At 43.6% G+C, this 23,916-nt stretch overlaps 1 protein-coding gene across 5 annotated transcripts in view; it reads right to left on the reverse strand.

Moving 5' to 3' along the window:
• The window catches only part of ELAVL3 (ELAV like RNA binding protein 3), a 153,760-nt gene that overhangs the window by 99,132 nt on the left and 30,712 nt on the right, over positions 1-23,916 (reverse strand). For 4 of the 5 annotated variants that reach the window (XM_073587451.1, XM_073587449.1, XM_073587454.1 and 1 more), the window contains exon 2: positions 2,250-2,457. In XM_073587451.1, coding sequence (XP_073443552.1) covers positions 2,250-2,457 — 208 coding nt within the window. The remainder of the gene's footprint in view (positions 1-2,249; positions 2,458-23,916) is intronic. The other variant, XM_073587450.1, reaches the window with a different exon arrangement.

Genomic DNA, 23,916 nt, shown 5'->3' on the forward strand with positions numbered 1-23,916 from the left:
CAGGTCTAGGAAGACTTCTGGCGGGACCAAACTTATTCCATTTAAGGATTATGGAGGCCACTGTGCTCTCAGGAACCTTGAGTACTGCAGAAATTCTTTTGTAACCTTGTCCAGATCTGTGCCTTGCCACAACTCTGTCTCTGAGCTTCTTGTCCAGTTCCTTTGACCTCATGATTCTCATTTGGTCTGACATGTACTGTGAGCTGTGAGGTCTTATATAGACAAGTGTGCGCCTTTACAAATCAAGTCCTATCAGTTTACTTAAAGTCAGCTGGACTCCAATGAAGGAGTAGAACATCTCAAGGAGGATCACAAGTAAATGCACAGCATGTGACTTAAATATGATTGTCTGAGCAAAGGGTCTGAATACTTATGACCATGTGATATTTCAGTTTTTCTTTCTTAATAAAGTTGAAAAAATGTGTACATTTCTGGGGGTTTTTTCAGTCAAGATGGGGTGCAGAGTACATTAATGAGAAAAAAATATGAACTTTTTTGAATTTACCAAATGGCTGCAATGAAACAAAGAGTGAAAAATGTAAAGGGGTCTCAAAACTTTCCATACCCACTGTAGATAATAGATGAACGATAGATAGATAGATGATAGATATATAATAGATAGTTATTAGATATTTATGGAAAAAATGGAACAGCACACTATATAAACAGTGCGTGCAAAGGCCTCCCACACAAATTATCCATAATTTGCCAAAAATATAGAAGCAAAAAAAAGCAGGCACCACTCCAATATTTACCCCAAAATAAAGTCAAGTTTATTTTTGGGTAAATATTGGAGTGCTGCTTACATTTTTGCTTCTAAATATTGTAGATAAATAGATAGATACATAGATAGATGATAGATAAATTGATAGATAAGAAGATGGCAAAGTGTTTTCAAGTTGCCCTTTCCTCAGTTTGAAATGTTATTAGGAAATGGCAGTTACCAGGAACAGTGGAGGTCAAGATCAATTATGGAAGACCAAGCAAATTTCAGTGAGAGCTTTTTGTAGGATTGCTAGAGAGGCAAATCAGAACTCTTGTTTGTTGTGGTACATTATTCTACTGTTCAGAAACATGTGCACAAATATGGCCTTCATGGAAGAGTCATCAGAAGAAAACCTCTCCTGCGGCATCGCCATAAAATTCAGCATCGAACGTATACAAAAGAACATCTCAACTAGTCTTTTTCATTTTGGAAATAAGTCCTGTGGACCGATGAGGGTAAAATAGAAATCTTTGGCCAAAATGATCAAAGGCATGTGTGGAGAAAAAAGGGCACAGAATTTCAGGAAAAGATCATCTCGCCAACCATTAAGCATGAGGGTGGATCAATCACGCTTTGGGGTTGTGTTGCAGCCAATGGCACAGGGAACATTTCATGGGAAGAGGGAAGAATGTATTCAATTAAATTTCAATAAAATTCTGATGCAAACATAACACCATCTGTAAAAAAGCTGAAGATGAAAAGAGGAAGAGGATGGCTTCTACATATGGAGAATGATCCCAAACACACGTCAAAATCCACAATAGACGAACTCAAAATGTGCAAGCTGAAGGTTTTGCAATGGCCCTCACAGTCCCCTGACCTGAACATCATTGAAAATCTGCGGCTAGACCTCACAATAGCAGAGGATGGAAGATGACCCAGGAATCTCACAGAACTGGAGGAATTCTCCAAGGAAGAATGGATGAAAATCCCTCAAATAAGAATTGAAAGACTCTTGTCTGGCTACAAAAAAAGTTTACAAGCAGTGATACTTTCAAAAAGGGAGTAGTACTAGATACTAACAATGCAGGGTGCACAAAGTTTTACATTGGCCATTTTCCTTTTTGTAATTTCTAAAATGTAAAAGATTAAACAAAATCTATATTTTTTGGCCTAAAATACAAAGGAAATGTGTCATCTTTAGGCCTTCTAGAGAGCATTTCATCTTCAACTGGCTTAACTGTTCACAATAACAGTGATTCTTGACCGGGGGTGCCCAAAGTTTTACACACCACTGTAGATAGATAATTGATAAATGAATGATAGGTAGATAATTAGAAAAAGTAGGCAGCACTCAAACTGATTGTGCAAAAAAAGGAGGACTTTTTATTAGTCCAGGTGGTGACATTTCGATCCCATTCTCTGTGATGGGACCGACATGTTGCCATATGGCACATCTACATGTACCCCATCCTGCCCACAATGATAATGGCCAGACCGTGACCAATGGTGCCACCTATTAACCCTTTATATGGCCTCATACCTGTGATTTTATCTCTGACCAGCTTACAGGACTCAATATCTCCGATGCTTCCGAAAAGGCTCTTGAACTCTTCTTGCGTCATGTTCTGAGGAAGATAGTTGACGATCAAGTTGGTTTTACTGTCGTCCGCAGCTCCGTTTGTTCCATTGAGAATGCCCACACTGCCGGGACCATTGCTGGCCTGCGTCTCCATGGTGCTTATTATCTGCTGGAGGGAAGAGAAGAAGAGAAGAGAGCAGCACGTCAGCGTCCATCTTTATGTCATGGCCTCATGAGTCACATCACGGCCTCACCTTATGAGGTCATCTGTAATAGCCGCCCTCCCTGGAACACATTGCCAAGCATGTGATTAGGTCACCATATGCCGGAAATCTCATGAGGTCATCGGGAATATGAGGTTGGCCAGTTGTGATGCCTTCACGGCATGAGGTCAGGCATAATTTCCAACAGGACCCCCAACTATCACGGGTCTTTAAGAATAAGGGACCTTCTGGGCCCACTATTCCCCTTTGCAACTACAACCCTTGAACCGACTATAGTTATACTCCTGGATCAGGATTTATAGAACTGCTGCAAAACATCTTAGTCTACACACATATGCTGCTGCAGAACCTCATGTCAATCCTCACTATGCCTCCTCACTAAGAGGTTGTACAGCAGCTGAACTGAACGTGACACTTCAAAGTCCTGGTCCCTGGTGTGGTGGCTAAATGCCGGGGAACATGTGTTCTGTAGTGATAGGATGCCATCTAAACTCGCTTCTACATCGGCCGCCATCACAGATAGGAAAGGACATCTGTGTGCATGTCAGTGATGGAAGGGCTCGATGGGCATCTGTCTGCCGCGAGCCTCCCGCTGTAATTAGCCTGGCAGCCGCGAATAAGCAGGACGTCTTTAACGAGATTTGAGCCACATTATGCCTGTAAAGACCCTGCTCATCCTCCAGGCCGAGGATTAAGGGAAAGGGAACAGCGGAAATAAAGCTTTAAACTCATTACTGGCCAAGCCCTATGGCGGTGAATGGGTTAAGGCCCATTTTTCCCCCACCTTCCCCGAATGAAACCCCTTCAAGCGAATCTTTATCCAAGAACGAAATGCTGACAGTTCTTTTAACTGGGTACCAAGTCATTGCCAGTGACCCAGATATGGGAACGCTGGCATCAAAGCCGTTCATGCTTCTATATATAGCAAGAATTACAAAAAAAAATAATGATTAAAGCCATCACAACATAATAATATTAATATGCGATATTATTCTTCACCGAGCCCCCTTGTTCCAAATAAAGATGCCGAGGTACATTGCCAATGGGCAAGGCTCAAGTAATGGTGAATGGTAAGAGGGGGGCGGTACCAGTTATATTCGGGTCCTGGTCCGTAATGGGGTCTGTAATGGGGTCCGAAAGAGCCCCTGCCACGTAAGAAGACACCAGTACTGTTAATGGTCCTTGCAGGTGGGAGCTTTGTTACTGATTTTGTATTAAGGCCCAGAAGCTTCAAGTCCGTTCCTGAAAATTTAATCTTAAAGGGGTTGTCCAGTGAAAACAAATTAGGTGATAACTTGCTGATTGGTGGGGGTCCGACCAGTGAGCAGCAGAGTTTGTATCCCCTACGGAGAACTTTTATCTCTGCTACAAAATGGCATGGCAGGTCGAACACCAGACCGCTGCTCCATTCACTCTCTATAGAGCGCCTGAAAAAGCCAAGGACGGGGATACATGGAGTGACGATTGAGCATGAGCACCGCCGCTCCATTCTTACTGGGATAAATGTTCCCCCTTTCTCCTAGTAGTCGACCTCCACCTTATCCTGTTGGTAAGTGACAACTTATTTTCACCAGAGAACCCCTTAAAGTAATCTGAAGGACCTTTGGGCCTCTTTGAGGCTCAAGGGTCCAGATGCAACTGCAACCTCAATATTTCCACCACTACAGAACTTAGACATCCTTTGTATCAATTGAGACAATTTAGGGAGAACCCAATTCCTGGAACCCCTTCCTACCCAATTAATATATCACAATTCTGTTTTGTACATTGTAAAATGTTTGCTAAGGATCGTGGTTGGCCCCAGTAGTATAAGGGCCACATTTCATTTAGGGGTTGTCAGCTATTTCTCTTTAGAAGCCTACAGCTGTTTTACATAGAAATCCTTACAACTTTTTTTTTTTTAGAAATTTTATTACTATGGCAGAGAGATATTTCGGACACTGTCAAGCCCCTTTGCTTTCCCACTGTTCCCCTTAGTATTACATTTTTTATTTTTCTTAAATCTTCCATACAGATCCAGAGATTTTGTCCTTTTTATTTAGCGCTAATTTTATTGGTCTTTACCAAGGGGGCGTTGTTCACAGGGTATTTATGCAAAGTAGCCTAAAGACACACCCCAGAGGATCCTTGGAGCCACACCCACTCAGTAAAGGCAATAAAAATACTGGTAAATAAAAAGGCTCATATCTCTGAAATCATATGGCAGATTAAAAAAAAAAAAAGAAAACAAAAATTGGAAAACTCAGGAAAGCGGTGGAAAAATAAGATATAAAATAAGGGTAAAAAAAGCCCAATTTTTGTCAGGCCGACAAGTAAAGGGATGCTCCATTTGTCATAACTACGAAAAAGTAGAGAATTGCAGTAAATGTGAGCTCAGAATTTACAATTTTACTATGGTTTCTAATGGGCATACAAACAGCAGAACCGTGATCAATATTGGGATGATTTACTATTTGCGTCATATATTATAAAAAACGGCCCTGGTGCATTATAAGGTATATATGTAATTAATAAGAACCACGGTTTCCCATGACATTTCTGCATATTAAAGGTCATCACAAGGTCCTTACTAATGAGAGTCAAGTCAGCTTTCATGGACATCATCCATATTCTGGGGCTGTGTCCTCCAGCGAGAATAAAGCAATGAGAGTGGCATCAATGTCTTTCGCGATTAATTTTAGCATTTTTTTATTTTTATTTTTCACCAGTTATGTGGAAAAAATGCAATAAATCCCTAGTGTTTTCCACCTTTGGAAACTTTTTTTTTTATTTTTTACTTAAATGCATGTATTTTTGGCTGATTGGTTAACATGAAATATTTTGCACCGTTTGCCTCCTACAGCCTCTGCATCGCACGGTTTATTGCTAGCTGCAGAATGAGCTAACTGAGAATCTGTCAGTGAGCTTTTTTCCAGGGACAATTACTAACCCTTTTGTTTTTCCTTTTTTGAGCTGCTTTCAGCTAATTTATGACCAAAATCGAAACAAAAAGTCTGTAAATGCAAAAAACGGTGCAAAATATTTAACGAAACCCAATTGCAAAAAATGATTTTTAGCCCCAGATACATGCATACATAAACTAAAATATATAAATAAAGTTCCAGGAGGTGGACAACTTTTTAATATTTTATTTGCCATGGGTCAGTCAACCCAGGTTTTCCAACATGTCAAAGATTTACATAAATCCCTAAAATTTGACCAAATTGTATTAATTTGGCAAAAACAGGATAAAAAAAAAATTGGACTGAGGCTATAATGGCCACTGGTTTCTTAGACACAGACGTAATGGCCGACTCACATTTTCCAAAACGTGAGAGATTTCATGGACTTTTCATATTGAAGGTAGAAATGCCCTTTAATTGCGGCCCGGCCTCCATTTTCTGTGTATCTAGCCTCCGCTTATTCTGTCAGCAGCCTCTATGATTTATTCGATATGGCTCAATCTTCACAGGCAGGCGTGTGCGCACAGGCCCAGTCCTGCGGCAAAGCCTTTCATTATTAGCCACCCCCTGCAATTCCTTTGCAGACATCTGTCTTGCTAGGCCTGGAATATAGGCCCGAGGCCTACTGCTCCCGTTGTCATAGAAACTAAGCCTCCTATGGAGAAAACCGCAAGTGCTGCTGTAACATGCTCCGCTATACCCCCTTCATCTCCCTCTTGAGACAGAGAATGACAAAGCTGAAATACAAATGAGTCCATGATATGATATTTTGCCATTATATGGGTTTTTGCTGGGGTTTTTTAGCTGCATTTACGAGGCTGGAAGTATTAATGAGTGAACGTGCTGGGATAAGGCGTTATCCGGCATGTGCGGGTGCTAACCGAGTGTCATCGGCGTACCCAAAAAATATGTTTCAGTCCCCGCGGCATGTCTCGCGGCTGTTCGACAGGCATAACACATGGAGGGGACTGTCTAACAAACGGGAAATTCCTCTCTGTGTCTGTCGAACAGCCACAAGACATGCAGCAGTGGGGACTCGAACATATTTTTCGAGTACGCCGAAGACACTCAGAAAGCACCCGAGCAGATAAAACCTTATCTCAGCATGTTCGCTCATCACTAGATGGAAGTGAAGAAGTGTCCTGACAGCCATCGGTTCACTGATGGCATTGTCATGGCAGACAAGCGCTACTGAAGACCCCCATGTCTGCCATGCTTCTACAACTAAAAAATGTAAAAAAATAAACTAAAAAAAATAATATATACCGTATATATAATTATTATATTATTATCTTTTTACCATATGGGGCAAATATTATATTTTATTAGGTCAGATAGGTACTCCTGCGACAATAAAAAATACGCGGTAGATTTTTTTCCACTCTTTTAGATTCCATTTACATTCCTAAATAGGGGATTGATATATATAAATACACACACCAGAAAAAGTAGGCAGCAGTCCAATACTTATCATAACAAGTAGACTTGATTTAGCCCGTATGGCGTGGCGACGTTTTGGTTCAAATGAGCCTTTCTCAAACCATACATATACACTCACTGGCCACTTTATTAGGTACACCATGCTAGTAACGGGTTGGACCCCCTTTTGCCTTCAGAACTGCCTCAATTCTTCGTGGCAGAGATTCAACAAGGTGCTGGAAGCATTCCTCAGAGATTTTGGACCATATTGACATGATGGCATCACACAGTTGGCGCAGATTTGTCGGCTGCACATCCCTGATGCGAATCTCCCGTTCCACCACATCCCAAAGATGCTCTATTGGATTGAGATCTGGTGACTGAGGAGGCCATTTGAGTACAGTGAACTCATTGTCATGTTCAAGAAACCAATCTGAGATGATTCGAGCTTTATGACATGGCGCATTATCCTGCTGAAAGTAGCCATCAGATGTTGGGTACATTGTGGTCATAAAGGGATGGACATGGTCAGCAACAATACTCAGGTAGGCTGTGGCGTTGCAACGATGCTCAATTGGTACCAAGGGGCCCAAAGAGTGCCAAGAAAAAATTCCCCACACCATGACACCACCACCACCAGCCTGAACCGTTGATACAAGGCTGGATGGATCCATGCTTTCATGTTGTTTACGCCAAATTCTGACCCTACCATCCGAATGTCGCAGCAGAAATCGAGACTCATCAGACCAGGCAACGTTTTTCCAATCTTCTACTGTCCAATTTCGATGAGCTTGTGCAAATTGTAGCCTCAGTTTCCTGTTCTTAGCTGAGAGGAGTGGTACCCGGTGTGGTCTTCTGCTGCTGTAGCCCATCTGCCTCAAAGTTCGACGCACTGTGCGTTCAGAGATGCTCTTCTGCCTACCTTGGTTGTAACGGGTGGCAATTTGAGTCACTGTTGCCTTTCTATCAGCTCGAACCAGTCTGCCCATTCTCCTCTGACCTCTGGCATCAACAAGGCATTTCCGGCCACAGAACTGCCGCTCACTGGATTTTTTTTCTTTTTTGGACCATTCTCTGTAAACCCTAGAGATGGTTGTGCGTGAAAATCCCAGTAGATCAGCAGTTTCTGAAATACTCAGACCAGCCCTTCTGGCACCAACAATCATGCCACGTTCAAAGGCACTCAAATCACCTTTCTTCCCCATACTGATGCTCGGTTTGAACTGCAGGAGATTGTCTTGACCATGTCTACATGCCTAAATGCACTGAGTTGCTGCCATGTGATTGGCAGATTAGAAATTAAGTCTTAACACACAGTTGGACAGGTGTACCTAATAAAGTGGCCAGTGAGTGTATATATATATATACAGCTCTGGCAAAAATTAAGAGACCACGGCACAATTTTATAAAAATCAGCTTCTCTACATGTCTGACAGCCATTCCATTCCAGTGTCAGTTGAATTCCAACCAGAGTACACCTCATTCTACTTAATTTGCCTCTGATTAGGTGATCACCTGAACCAAATCTTATTTAATGAAGGAAAGTATAAAAAACCCTGCTGTGGTGTTCACAATCCTCTTGCAATAGGACAAGCTGGATGGCAAAACAAGTGCTAGTAATATCCCAAAAGTAATAGATATGAAAAAATAACTTTTAACCATGCCAAAGGAGTTGAAGATAAAAGTCTTGAGTGAGGAAAAGAAGGGCTCAATTCTGGCTTTCCTAGCAGATGGATACAGTGAGAGTCATGTTGCCTCCATCCTTAAAATTTCTAAGACAGAAGTCCATTACAACAAGGTCAAGCAGCAAACATTGGGGACAACGAAGCTACAGACCGGCAGAGGGCGAAAATGACTCTCCACTGACTGGGATGACCGTCATCTTATTCGAATATCACTCAGAACCGCAGGATGACATCAAGTGACCTACAAAAGGAATGGCATATGGCAGCTGGGGTGAAGTGCACGGCAAGAACAGTTCGTAACAGGCTCCTAGAGGCAGGGCTGAAGTCATGTAAAGCAAGAAAAAAGCCTTTCATCAATGAGAAGCAAAGGAGAGCCAGGCTGAAGTTTGCCAAAGACGATAAGGATTGGACTATAGAGGACTGGAGTAAGGTAATCTTCTCTGATGAGCCTAATTTTCAGCTTTGCCCAACACCTGGTCGTCTAATGGTTGGACGGAGACCTGGAGAGGCGTGCAAGCCACAATGTCCTGGACCCACTGTGAAATTTGGTGGAGGATCGGTGATGATCTGGGGATGCTTCAGCAAGGCTGGAATTGGGCAGGTTAATCTTTGCGAAGGACGTATGAATCAAGCCACATACAAGGTTATCCTGGAAAAACAGTTGATTCCTTCTGCTCAGGCAATGTTCCCCCAACTCTGAGGACGGTTTTTCCAGCAGGACAATGTGCCATGCCACACAGCTAGGTCAATCAATGTGTGGATGAAGGACCACCACATCAAATCCCTGTCATGGCCAGCCCAATCTCTAGATCTGAACCCCATTGAAAACCTATGGAATGTAATCAAGAGGAAGATGGATAGTCACAAGCGATCAAACAAAGAACTGCTTACATTTTTGTACCAGGAGTGGCATAATGTCACCCAAAAGCAGTGTGACAGACTGGTGGAAAGCAGCCAAGACACATGAAAGCTGTGATTACAAATCATGGTTATTCCACCAAATATTGATTTCTGAACTCTTCCTGAGGTAAAACATTAGTAATGTTGTTTCTAAATGATTCTGAACTTGTTTTCTTAGCATTATTTGAGGTCTGCAAGCACTCTGCATTTTTTTGTTATTTTGACTATTTCTCATTTTCTGAAAATAAATACAAAATTTAGTGCTTGAAAATTCGAAGACATGTTGTCAGTAGTTTATGGAATAATAGAGCAATTTACATTTTACCCAAAAATATACTTACAAGACCGGGATCACACATGCGAGAAACACGGCCGAGTCTCACATGTTAATACCCGGCACTGCTGTCGGCACTCAGGAGCAGGGAGTTCAGCTGCATGTATTGCTATGCGGCCGCACGCTCTACTCCCGAGTGTCGGTGGCAGTGCCGGGTATTAACATGTGAGACTCGGCCATGTTTCTCGCATGTGACCCCGGTCTAAAGAGAAAAATCAGACAGACTGAAAATTTTTCAGTGGTCTCTTTATTTTTGACATAGCTGTATATATACACTCACTGGCCACTTTATTAGGTACACCATGCTAGTAACGGGTTGGACCCCCTTTTGCCTTCAGAACTGCCTCAATTCTTCGTGGCAGAGATTCAACAAGGTGCTGGAAGCATTCCTCAGAGATTTTGGACCATATTGACATGATGGCATCACACAGTTGGCGCAGATTTGTCGGCTGCACATCCCTGATGCGAATCTCCCGTTCCACCACATCCCAAAGATGCTCTATTGGATTGAGATCTGGTGACTGAGGAGGCCATTTGAGTACAGTAAACTCATTGTCATGTTCAAGAAACCAATCTGAGATGATTCGAGCTTTATGACATGGCGCATTATCCTGCTGAAAGTAGCCATCAGATGTTGGGTACATTGTGGTCATAAAGGGATGGACATGGTCAGCAACAATACTCAGGTAGGCTGTGGCGTTGCAACGATGCTCAATTGGTACCAAGGGGCCCAAAGAGTGCCCAGAAAAAATTCCCCACACCATGACACCACCACCACCAGCCTGAACCGTTGATACAAGGCAGGATGGATCCATGCTTTCATGTTGTTTACGCCAAATTCTGACCCTACCATCCGAATGTCGCAGCAGAAATCGAGACTCATCAGACCAGGCAACGTTTTTCCAATCTTCTACTGTCCAATTTCGATGAGCTTGTGCAAATTGTAGCCTCAGTTTCCTGTTCTTAGCTGAGAGGAGTGGTACCCGGTGTGGTCTTCTGCTGCTGTAGCCCATCTGCCTCAAAGTTCGACGCACTGTGCGTTCAGAGATGCTCTTCTGCCTACCTTGGTTGTAACGGGTGGCAATTTGAGTCACTGTTGCCTTTCTATCAGCTCGAACCAGTCTGCCCATTCTCCTCTGACCTCTGGCATCAACATGGCATTTCCGGCCACAGAACTGCCGCTCACTGGATTTTTTTTCTTTTTCGGACCATTCTCTGTAAACCCTAGAGATGGTTGTGCGTGAAAATCCCAGTAGATCAGCAGTTTCTGAAATACTCAGACCAGCCCTTCTGGCACCAACAATCATGCCACGTTCAAAGGCACTCAAATCACCTTTCTTCCCCATACTGATGCTCGGTTTGAACTGCAGGAGATTGTCTTGACCATGTCTACATGCCTAAATGCACTGAGTTGCCGCCATGTGATTGGCAGATTAGAAATTAAGTCTTAACACACAGTTGGACAGGTGTACCTAATAAAGTGGCCAGTGAGTGTATATACAGTATATATAACCTCTTTAGGAATGTAAAGGAAATCTAAAAAAGCATAACGAAACCACAACAAAAAGCATATTTAGTCAGATAGTTTCTCATGTGACAAGACTAAATATGTTGTTGTTTTTTTTTTAGATTTCATGTACGCTCCTTAAAAGGGGGTTGATATGAACATCTTTATTGACTATATATACCGTATTTATTAACTCATATATGAACGTCCATATCAACCTCCATTTTAGGAATGTAAAGGAAATCTAAAAAAGCATAAAAAACAAGGGAAAAAAAAGTTGAAATTGCTAAATTGATGTTTTTTGGTCATTTTAACTCCCAAAAGTAGAGCAATAAAAGAATATCCTGAAATCATATGATCCACAAAATAGTAATGATGAAAATTACAGCTCGCACTGCAAGAAAAAAAATTTCTGATACAACTCTCTACTGAAAAAAAATAAAGTTATAGCTCTTGGAAAGTGAAAAGGGACCCACTGGGTTCTATAACACAAAGACCTGCATAAACCTGGAGCAAGCCCTCCTGGTTGGTAGCAGAGGTTGCAATCACACCCAGGCTCTCTGGTTAGAGAGGGCCCAAATGTTTCTACGGCTCTATGTAAGCAAACAGGACTATCAATGGTCCTTGGTAGTTTTTGGGCTCGGTAATAATAATAAATGTTATTTCTATAGCGCCGACATATTCCGCAGCACTTTACATTTCGGAGGGGTTTGTACAGACAATAGACATTACAGCATAACAATAATCACATAGATCATAACAGATACCAAGAGGAATGAGGGCCCTGCTCGCAAGCTTACAGTCTATGAGGAAAAAGGAGACACGAAAGGTGGGTGGTAACAGTTGCCCTGATTGTATGGACCAGCCATAATGTTAAGTGTGTATCAGTACAGACACAGAGGGCTAATGGATGCATAAAGCATGTGGGAACATGATGCGTGGAACCTGGTTATGGTAAAACTTTTGGCTGTGCCACACAGGGATAGATTAGGTTAATGTGTTGAGGCAATAGGTCAGTCTGAATAAATGTGTTTTCAGGGCACGCTTAAAATTGTAGGGATTGGGGACTAATCGTATTGACCTGGGAAGTGCATTCCAAAGAATTGGCGCAGCACGTGTAAAGTCTTGGAGACGGGAGTGGGAAGTTCTGATTATTGAGGATGCTAACCTCAGGTCATCAGCAGAACGGAGGGCGCGGGTAGGGTGGTATACTGAAACAAGGGAGGAGATGTAGGGTGGTGCTGAGCCATGGAGGGCTTTGTGGGTGAGGGTAATAAGTTTGTACTGGATTCTGGAGTGGAATGACTGGCACAAGGTAGAGGCATCGGTGTAACGATTGGCGAGGAATATGATCCTGGCTGCAGCATAACACAAAAATGTGCTGGAAAGTGCAGATCCGACACAATTGCTTTTGCACTGCTTATGTTTTCCTATAACGTGGGAAATTTGACGTAAAGCCAGGTACGAACAAAAAATGCTGATTAGAAGATGCTTCCTGCAGGGAATCAATAAGTACTCTGCAATTCAGCAACTAAAACTGCATACACAAAGCATAATTAGTGTTACCTTCCTTCCCATAGCCCTGCATCTAGTATTCTGCAGTATGGGGTTTACATTGATTAGTGACAGCTTTACTACGAGTCTCGGTGACCAATATTTTCCTAAAAAAAGGTGCTACTATATACTGACTATATACTACACACAGAGACAGCTCTTATGTGCACGTCACACAAGAGAGGGTCATGGGGTGCATTATACTATATGAAGGACTATGGGGTGAATTATATTATATAGAGTACTATGGGAGTGCATTATACTGTATTGAGGATTATGGGAAGTGCATTATACTATATGGAGGATGATGGGAAGTGCAATATACTATATGGAAGGCTATGTGAGGCCCATTATACTATATGAAAGGCTATGTATGTAATATTTGGAGGTCTATGTGGGGGCCATTATACTGTATGCAAACAATTATACAGTGTAAAGGTTTGTGTGTTGTCCATCATGATGTATGGGGGACATTATACTGTTTGGAAAACTAGTGCAGGCCATTATACAGTATTATACGCTTGTGCGGGCCATAATGCAGTTCACTGTGGGAGTATCATACAGCACTTGTAGGGCACTTTTTTCAGCATCATACTTTATGGGTGCAATCAAAGGAATCTAGAGATTAAGTAGGAGCAAAATTACTTTGTAAAAACTGAAAAGCTGTGAGATATGATCTTCTGTGACCCAGCCGCCGAGATGTGTGTACTGTACGTGTTCTGTGTATACCTGTCATTGAGTATTAGTATTATGAGGAGGAGATGTGTGTACTGTACCTGTGCTGTGTATACCTGTCATGGTGTAGTAGTAGTGTGAGGAGGAGATGTGTGTTCTGTACATGTGCTGTGTATACCTGTCATGGTGTAGTAGTATTATGAGGAGGAGATGTGTGTGCTGTACCTGTGCTGTGTATACCTGTCATGGTGTAGTAGTAGTGTGGGGAGGAGATGTGTGTGCTGTACCTGTGCTGTGTATACCTGTCATGGTGTAGTAGTATTATGAGGAGGAGATGTGTGTACTGTACCTGTGCTGTGTATACCTGTCATGGTGTAGTAGTAGTGTGAGGAGGAGATGTGTGTACTGTACCTGTGCTGTGTATACCTGTCATGGTGTAGTAGTAGTGTGAGGAGGAGATGTGTGTACTGTACCTGTGCTGTGTATACCTGTCATGGTGTAGTAGTATTATGAGGAGATGTGTGTACTGTACCTGTGCTGTGTATACCTGTCATGGTGTAGTAGTAGTGTGAGGAGATGTGTGTGCTGTACCTGTGCTGTGTATACCTGTCAGTGAGTATTAGTATTATGAGGAGGAGATGTGTGTACTGTACCTGTGCTGTGTATACCTGTCATGGTGTAGTAGTATTATGAGAAGGAGATGTGTGTACTGTACCTGTGCTGTGTATACCTGTCATGGTGTAGTAGTATTATGAGGAGGAGATGTGTGTACTGTACTTGTGCTGTGTATACCTGTCATGGTGTAGTAGTATTATGAGGAGGAGATGTGTGTACTGTACCTGTGCTGTGTATACCTGTCATGGTGTAGTAGTAGTGTGAGGAGGAGATGTGTGTACTGTACCTGTGCTGTGTATACCTGTCATGGTGTAGTAGTAGTGTGAGGAGGAGATGTGTGTACTGTACCTGTGCTGTGTATACCTGTCATGGTGTAGTAGTATTATGAGGAGGTGATGTGTGTACTGTACCTGTGCTGTGTATACCTGTCATGGTGTAGTTGTATTATGAGGAGATGTGTGTGCTGTACCTGTGCTGTGTATACCTGTCATGGTGTAGTAGTAGTGTGAGGAGATGTGTGTGCTGTACCTGTGCTGTGTATACCTGTCAGTGAGTATTAGTATTATGAGGAGGAGATGTGTGTACTGTACCTGTGCTGTGTATACCTGTCATGGTGTAGTAGTATTATGAGGAGGAGATGTGTGTACTGTACTTGTGCTGTGTATACCTGTCATGGTGTAGTAGTATTATGAGGAGGAGATGTGTGTACTGTACCTGTGCTGTGTATACCTGTCATGGTGTAGTAGTATTATGAGGAGGAGATGTGTGTACTGTACCTGTGCTGTGTATACCTGTCATGGTGTAGTAGTAGTGTGAGGAGGAGATGTGTGTACTGTACCTGTGCTGTGTATACCTGTCATGGTGTAGTAGTATTATGAGGAGGAGATGTGTGTACTGTACCTGTGCTGTGTATACCTGTCATGGTGTAGTGTATTATGAGGAGATGTGTGTGCTGTACCTGTGCTGTGTATACCTGTCATGGTGTAGTAGTAGTGTGAGGAGGAGATGTGTGTACTGTACCTGTGCTGTGTATACCTGTCATTGAGTACTAGTATTATGAGGAGGAGATGTGTGTACTGTACCTGTGCTGTGTATACCTGTCATGGTGTAGTAGTATTATGAGGAGGAGATGTGTGTACTGTACCTGTGCTGTGTATACCTGTCATGGTGTAGTAGTAGTGTGAGGAGGAGATGTGTGTACTGTACTTGTGCTGTGTATACCTGTCATGGTGTAGTAGTATTATGAGGAGGAGATGTGTGTACTGTACCTGTGCTGTGTATACCTGTCATGGTGTAGTAGTATTATGAGGAGGAGATGTGTGTACTGTACCTGTGCTGTGTATACTTGTCATGGTGTAGTAGTAGTGTGAGGAGGAGATGTGTGTACTGTACCTGTGCTGTGTATACCTGTCATGGTGTAGTAGTATTATGAGGAGGAGATGTGTGTACTGTACCTGTGCTGTGTATACCTGTCATGGTGTAGTAGTATTATAGTATTATGAGGAGGAGATGTGTGTACTGTACCTGTGCTGTGTATACCTGTCATGGTGTAGTAGTAGTGTGAGGAGGAGATGTGTGTACTGTACCTGTGCTGTGTATACCTGTCATGGTGTAGGAGTAGTAGTAGTAGTAGTAGTAGTAGTGTGTGGAAGAGATGTGTGCATTGTACGTGTGCTGCATCTACCTCTCATGCTATAGTAGTGTGGCGAGAAGATGTGTGTACTGTACTTGTGCTGTGTATACCTATCAAGGTGTAGTAGTAGTAGTACTATAGAGGAGATGTGTGTTCTGTACATGTGCTGTGTATACCTGTCATGGTGTAGTAGTACTATGAGGAGGAGATGTGTGTTCTGTACCTGTGCTGTGTATACCTGTCATGGTGTAGTAGTAGTGTGAAAAGGAGATGTGTGTACTGTACCTGTGCTGTGTATACCTGTCATGGTGTAGTAGTACTATGAGGAGGAGATGTGTGTTCTGTACCTGTGCTGTGTATACCTGTCATGGTGTAGTAGTAGTAGTGTGAGGAGGAGATGTGTGTACTGTACCTGTGCTGTGTATACCTGTCATGGTGTAGGAGTAGTAGTAGTAGTAGTGTGTGGAAGAGATGTGTGCATTGTACGTGTGCTGCATCTACCTCTCATGCTATAGTAGTGTGGCGAGAAGATGTGTGTACTGTACTTGTGCTGTGTATACCTATCAAGGTGTAGTAGTAGTAGTACTATAGAGGAGATGTGTGTTCTGTACATGTGCTGTGTATACCTGTCATGGTGTAGTAGTACTATGAGGAGGAGATGTGTGTTCTGTACCTGTGCTGTGTATACCTGTCATGGTGTAGTAGTACTATGAGGAGGAGATGTGTGTTCTGTACCTGTGCAGTGTATACCTGTCATGGTGTAGTAGTAGTGTGAGGAGATGTGTGTGCTGTACCTGTGCTGTGTATACCTGTCATGGTGTAGTAGTAGTGTGAGGAGGAGATGTGTGTACTGTACCTGTGCTGTGTATACCTGTCATGGTGTAGTAGTATTATGAGGAGGAGATGTGTGTACTGTACCTGTGCTGTGTATACCTGTCATGGTGTAGTAGTAGTGTGAGGAGGAGATGTGTGTACTGTACTTGTGCTGTGTATACCTGTCATGGTGTAGTAGTATTATGAGGAGGAGATGTGTGTACTGTACCTGTGCTGTGTATACCTGTCATGGTGTAGTAGTATTATGAGGAGGAGATGTGTGTACTGTACCTGTGCTGTGTATACTTGTCATGGTGTAGTAGTAGTGTGAGGAGGAGATGTGTGTACTGTACCTGTGCTGTGTATACCTGTCATGGTGTAGTAGTATTATGAGGAGGAGATGTGTGTACTGTACCTGTGCTGTGTATACCTGTCATGGTGTAGTAGTAGTGTGAGGAGGAGATGTGTGTACTGTACCTGTGCTGTGTATACCTGTCATGGTGTAGGAGTAGTAGTAGTAGTAGTAGTAGTAGTAGTGTGTGGAAGAGATGTGTGCATTGTACGTGTGCTGCATCTACCTCTCATGCTATAGTAGTGTGGCGAGAAGATGTGTGTACTGTACTTGTGCTGTGTATACCTATCAAGGTGTAGTAGTAGTAGTACTATAGAGGAGATGTGTGTTCTGTACATGTGCTGTGTATACCTGTCATGGTGTAGTAGTACTATGAGGAGGAGATGTGTGTTCTGTACCTGTGCTGTGTATACCTGTCATGGTGTAGTAGTAGTGTGAGGAGGAGATGTGTGTACTGTACCTGTGCTGTGTATACCTGTCATGGTGTAGTAGTACTATGAGGAGGAGATGTGTGTTCTGTACCTGTGCTGTGTATACCTGTCATGGTGTAGTAGTAGTGTGAGGAGGAGATGTGTGTACTGTACCTGTGCTGTGTATACCTGTCATGGTGTAGGAGTAGTAGTAGTAGTAGTAGTGTGTGGAAGAGATGTGTGCATTGTACGTGTGCTGCATCTACCTCTCATGCTATAGTAGTGTGGCGAGAAGATGTGTGTACTGTACTTGTGCTGTGTATACCTATCAAGGTGTAGTAGTAGTAGTACTATAGAGGAGATGTGTGTTCTGTACATGTGCTGTGTATACCTGTCATGGTGTAGTAGTACTATGAGGAGGAGATGTGTGTTCTGTACCTGTGCTGTGTATACCTGTCATGGTGTAGTAGTATTATGAGGAGGAGATGTGTGTACTGTACATGTGCTGTGTATACCTGTCATGGTGTAGTAGTACTATGAGGAGGAGATGTGTGTTCTGTACCTGTGCAGTGTATACCTGTCATGGTGTAGTAGTAGTGTGAGGAGATGTGTGTGCTGTACCTGTGCTGTGTATACCTGTCATGGTGTAGTAGTAGTGTGAGGAGGAGATGTGTGTACTGTACCTGTGCTGTGTATACCTGTCATGGTGTAGTAGTAGTGTGAGGAGGAGATGTGTGTATTGTACATGTGCTGTGTATACCTGTCATGGTGTAGTAGTACTATGAGGAGGAGATGTGTGTTCTGTACCTGTGCTGTGTATACCTGTCATGGTATAGTAGTAGTGTGAGGAGGAGATGTGTGTTCTGTACATGTGCTGTGTATACCTGTCATGGTGTAGTAGTACTATGAGGAGGAGATGTGTGTACTGTACCTGTGCTGTGTATACCTGTCATGGTGTAGTAGTAGTGTGAGGAGTAGATGTGTGTACTGTACCTGTGCTGTGTATACCTGTCATGGTGTAGTAGTATTATGAGGAGGAGATGTGTGTACTGTACCTGTGCTGTGCATACCTGTCATGGTGTAGTAGTAGTGTGAGGAGGAGATGTGTGTACTGTACTTGTGCTGTGTATACCTGTCATGGTGTAGTAGTATTATGAGGAGGAGATGTGTGTACTGTACCTGTGCTGTGCATACCTGTCATGGTGTAGTAGTAGTGTGAGGAGGAGATGTGTGTACTGTACCTGTGCTGTGTATACCTGTCATGGTGTAGTAGTATTATGAGGAGGAGATGTGTGTACTGTACCTGTGCTGTGTATACTTGTCATGGTGTAGTAGTAGTGTGAGGAGGAGATGTGTGTACTGTACCTGTGCTGTGTATACCTGTCATGGTGTAGTAGTATTATGAGGAGGAGATGTGTGTACTGTACCTGTGCTGTGTATACCTGTCATGGTGTAGTAGTATTATGAGGAGGAGATGTGTGTACTGTACCTGTGCTGTGTATACCTGTCATGGTGTAGTAGTAGTGTGAGGAGGAGATGTGTGTACTGTACTTGTGCTGTGTATACCTGTCATGGTGTAGTAGTATTATGAGGAGGAGATGTGTGTACTGTACCTGTGCTGTGTATACCTGTCATGGTGTAGTAGTAGTGTGAGAAGGAGATGTGTGTACTGCACGTGTGCTGTGTATACCTGTCATGGTGTAGTAGTATTATGAGGAGGAGATGGGTGTGCTGTACCTGTGCTGTGTATACCTGTCATGGTGTAGTAGTAGTGTGAGGAGGAGATGTGTGTACTGTACCTGTGCTGTGTATACCTGTCATGGTGTAGGAGTAGTAGTAGTAGTAGTAGTAGTAGTGTGTGGAAGAGATGTGTGCATTGTACGTGTGCTGCATCTACCTCTCATGCTATAGTAGTGTGGCGAGAAGATGTGTGTACTGTACTTGTGCTGTGTATACCTATCAAGGTGTAGTAGTAGTAGTACTATAGAGGAGATGTGTGTTCTGTACATGTGCTGTGTATACCTGTCATGGTGTAGTAGTACTATGAGGAGGAGATGTGTGTTCTGTACCTGTGCTGTGTATACCTGTCATGGTGTAGTAGTAGTGTGAGGAGGAGATGTGTGTACTGTACATGTGCTGTGTATACCTGTCATGGTGTAGTAGTACTATGAGGAGGAGATGTGTGTTCTGTACCTGTGCTGTGTATACCTGTCATGGTGTAGTAGTAGTGTGAGGAGATGTGTGTACTGTACCTGTGCTGTGTATACCTGTCATGGTGTAGTAGTAGTGTGAGGAGGAGATGTGTGTACTGTACATGTGCTGTGTATACCTGTCATGGTGTAGTAGTACTATGAGGAGGAGATGTGTGTTCTGTACCTGTGCTGTGTATACCTGTCATGGTGTAGTAGTAGTGTGAGGAGGAGATGTGTGTACTGTACCTGTGCTGTGTATACCTGTCATGGTGTAGTAGTAGTGTGAGGAGTAGATGTGTGTACTGTACATGTGCTGTGTATACCTGTCATGGTGTAGTAGTACTATGAGGAGGAGATGTGTGTTCTGTACCTGTGCTGTGTATACCTGTCATGGTGTAGTAGTAGTGTGAGGAGGAGATGCGTGTACTGTACATGTGCTGTGTATATTTGTCATGGTGTAGTAGTAGTATGAGGAGGACATGTGTGTACTGAACCTGTGCTGTGTATACCTGTCATGGTGTAGTAGTATTATGAGGAGGAGATGTGTGTACTGTACCTGTGCTGTGTATACCTGTCATGGTGTAGTAGTAGTGTGAGGAGGAGATGCGTGTACTGTACATGTGCTGTGTATATTTGTCATGGTGTAGTAGTAGTATGAGGAGGAGATGTGTGTACTGTACCTGTGCTGTGTATACCTGTCATGGTGTAGTAGTATTATGAGGAGGAGATGTGTGTACTGTACCTGAGCTGTGTATACCTGTCATGGTGTAGTAGTATTATGAGGAGGAGATGTGTGTACTGTACCTGTGCTGTGTATACCTGTCATGGTGTAGTAGTATTGTGGGGAGGAGATGTGTGTACTGTACTTGTGCTGTGTATACCTGTCATGGTGTAGTAGTATTGTGGGGAGGAGATGTGTGTACTGTACCTGTGCTGTTTATACCTATCATGGTTGTATGGATGCTGATGGTCCTGCAGCTGAAACCAGAGGAACGAGAAGCTGTAAATGCTGTGTTCCCAACTAAATCTCGGAGTCACAGCAGCAACGTGTGTGAGCCAAAAAGAGGAGGCTACGGCTGCCTGCCATACGAGGAGAGTTCTAAAGAGAGCAAGCAAGTGGAACTTCAGTGTAACGCAGTACTGCAAGTACCTCAGATAAGCGCTAGAAAGGAGACTACACAACCCATCTGCATAGAGATATTCCTAAATTGCTTCCAGGCTGATCACTCCTGTTCCATCTGTAATCTGGATCCTGGACTGCACTTATAAAGCAAAGTAGAGGTAAAGGAAAACTGCTGCCTTCTTCCTGCAACCCCTTCAGCACTGCTACATCTCTGTGCCTAACACTACACCCTCTTCCTCAACACCTATTAATACTGCCCTGGGACTACAGCTCTACCTGTGGGGAGCTCTTACATCTTGCTGCCTTATACCATCTGTCCCAGAGGATCTGCCTGAAGTGTCGGCTTAACCCCTTCATTGCCAAGCACCACAGGTGGCGTCACGTATCATCCACCTATAAACTTTATTCAGTGGTTTCACCCCTTTTGCATGGACGCCCAGGGCCACGGACCGGGTCACCGCCACCGTGACACATCCCTCTGAGACACTGGCCCGGTACCGAGTAACCCCACTGCCCTGGCGGGCGATCCATTTACTGCTCCTGTGCTGTGTATATGTCACACACAGTGTGGGAAGACTAAGTGCAACATGAAGGAATGAGGGGAAGGAAGTACAAACGCAAGGGAAAGTGGGAGTGGAGACCCCTAGGCAGATCTAACAGCACCCTGCCTACCCTACCTTCCCTATATTGGTTCCACATCAATCGCTGAGCAGGAAATCTAAGCCCTGTATATCCGAAGAGCTAGGACCCGAATAGGAAAGGGGAGTAGGCACTGGTCAGTCCCTACTGTACACTAAAGAGAAGAAGGGAGACAAACAAGGGGGAAGCAATGTAGCTTGAGCAGACTCAGAGAGGTAACACCAAACATCCATCAAGAGCACTTGAGAGGAAGTAAGCAGACCTCCAAAAGCACCAGAGAAGAAGTTAACAGACAGATCCAGCTCCAAGCCTTCACAATAGAAAATGTGAATATCACCGGCGGCTCCCTGAAGCAGACTGATTCTATAAACACCCAGGTCCAGGTGTGTCAATTAGAGCCAAAGGGAGGTTGCCACTGGATCCAAAAGTCAGAAGGATTAAGAAGGTATCTGCAATGCCAAACGCAGAGACCTCCTGCAGCCAGATGCAGAGCGACTGTCTGTTGCCAGGCTTCTCAGGATAAGAGGTATGGAATGAACGAACTAGCCTGGGGGCATTCACCTCTGATGCTGAAACCCACATCCTTTCCTCTGGGTCTTAACCTTTCCAGTGCATCAAGTATTGTAGGGAACAACTTAGGAGGCAAGAATCAACCATTATTGGGGGTGGCGGTAGGGGTGAGGACTCAAGAGGTTCCACATATTTCTTGAGTAGAGACCTGTGAAAGACATTGTGGAACTTAAGGGCCTGGGGTAGCTCAAGACGAAAAGCTGCTGGGATAATGACAGTGGTTATTTTATAGGGACCAATAAATCTAGGAGCCAACTTCCAGGAAAGAACCCTCAACTTGATATTCCTGATAGACAACCACACAAAGTCATTCACATTCAGGTCTGGACCTGGCAAGCATTTTCTGTCAGCCATACATTTGTAGCTGTCTCACATGATCTTCAAATGACTCAGGACTCCCCCCTACTGAACCAAAGAGAGGGAGGAAGCAAAACGTTCCTCCTCAGGAACTCACTCCTCCGCTAAAAGTACTAAACTGTGGATGGTAACCATATGCACCAAAGAATGGTGACCTGCCGGTAGACCCCTTACGATGATTATTAATAGCAAATTCTGCCGGCGGTAATGCCCAATCCTCCTGATTCTCAGAGACAAAACACCTGAGGTAAGTCTCCAAATTCTGATTAACGCGCTCGGTCTGTCCATTTGACTGGGGATGGAAGACAGAGGAAAAGGACAGCTGCACCCCCAGTTGAGAATACAATGCCTTCCAGAACTTGGAGACAAATTGGGTCCCCCGATCTGACACCACATCGAAGGGAACCCTGTGAAGCTTCACAATCTCATTTATAAACACCAGAGCAAAAGCCTTGGTATTCGGAAGTGCCGGTAATGCAACAAAGTAAACTATTTTACTGAACCTATCTACAACCATCAAAACCCACAGTCTTGCCTGTAGATACTGGTAGGTCCGTAATAAAATCCATGGACAAGTGCATCCATGGCCTGCTAGGAATAGGTAGCGGAATAAGAGTACCAGACGGACAGGTATGCAATACTTTAGAACACGCGCAAATACTATAAGCACATCCCGATGCAACTCCGGCCATAAAAAACGACGAGAAATGGCTACACCCATCTGCAAAATTGGGGCAGGGTTCTCATGGTCACCACCACCAGGGAAGATCCGGAACAAAGCATCGGCCTTGACATTTTTGACCCCATGGACAGAAAGTAACAACAAAATTTAACCTAGTAAAAAACATAGACCATCTAGCTTGCCTAGGCTTGGGACGTTTAGCTGATTGAAGATATGAGACGTTCTTAAGGTCAGTAATATAAGTAATGGGATGGAGACCCCCCTCCAGCCAAAAACTTCCTATTGCCCATGTCATAAATTCTCTCAGTCAAAGACAATTTCTTAGAATAGGAAGCGCATGGATGCCATTTACGAGGGGACGGACCCTGATACAGTACAGCCCCAACCCTCACCTCCGGTGCATCAACCTCCACAACAAAGGGTTGGGAAACATGGGGTTGACTGAGTATAGGGGCAGTGATAAAATATCTTTTTAGGGAGGAAAAAGCCTACAGGGCGACATTCGACCATTTGGAAAAGTCAAACCCTCGAAATGACCCTCAGGGGTATTGAACGCCATTTTCCATTCATCCCTTTCTCTGATTCTAACCAGGTTGTAGGACCCCTTAAATCCAACTTGGAGAACACTTTAGCTCCCACGACCTGGCTGAACAGATCCGGAATGAGAGGAAGAGGGTATGGATCACAGATGGTAATCTGATTTAATTCCTGGAAATCTAAACAAGGACGTAGACCGCCATCTTTTTTCTTCATGAAGAAGAACCCAGCCTCCACAGGTGAAAATGAGGGTCTGATGTGTCCCTTTCTCCAGACTTTCCACAATGAAACCCTTCATGGCTTGTCTCTCAGAGCCAGAAAGATTATACAGTCTGGACTTTGGAAGTTTAGCTCCGGGGGTCAGGTTAATAGGATAGTCATATACACGATGAGGAGACAAATCCTGACACCCCTCTCAGAAAAAACATTCTCAAAACCAGACAAAAATGCAGGTACAGCTACTGT

Source organism: Dendrobates tinctorius, unplaced genomic scaffold, assembly GCF_039654945.1.
Source record: "Dendrobates tinctorius isolate UK_male_01 unplaced genomic scaffold, ASM3965494v1 ptg000099l, whole genome shotgun sequence".
Taxonomy (NCBI): Eukaryota; Metazoa; Chordata; class Amphibia; order Anura; family Dendrobatidae; genus Dendrobates; species Dendrobates tinctorius.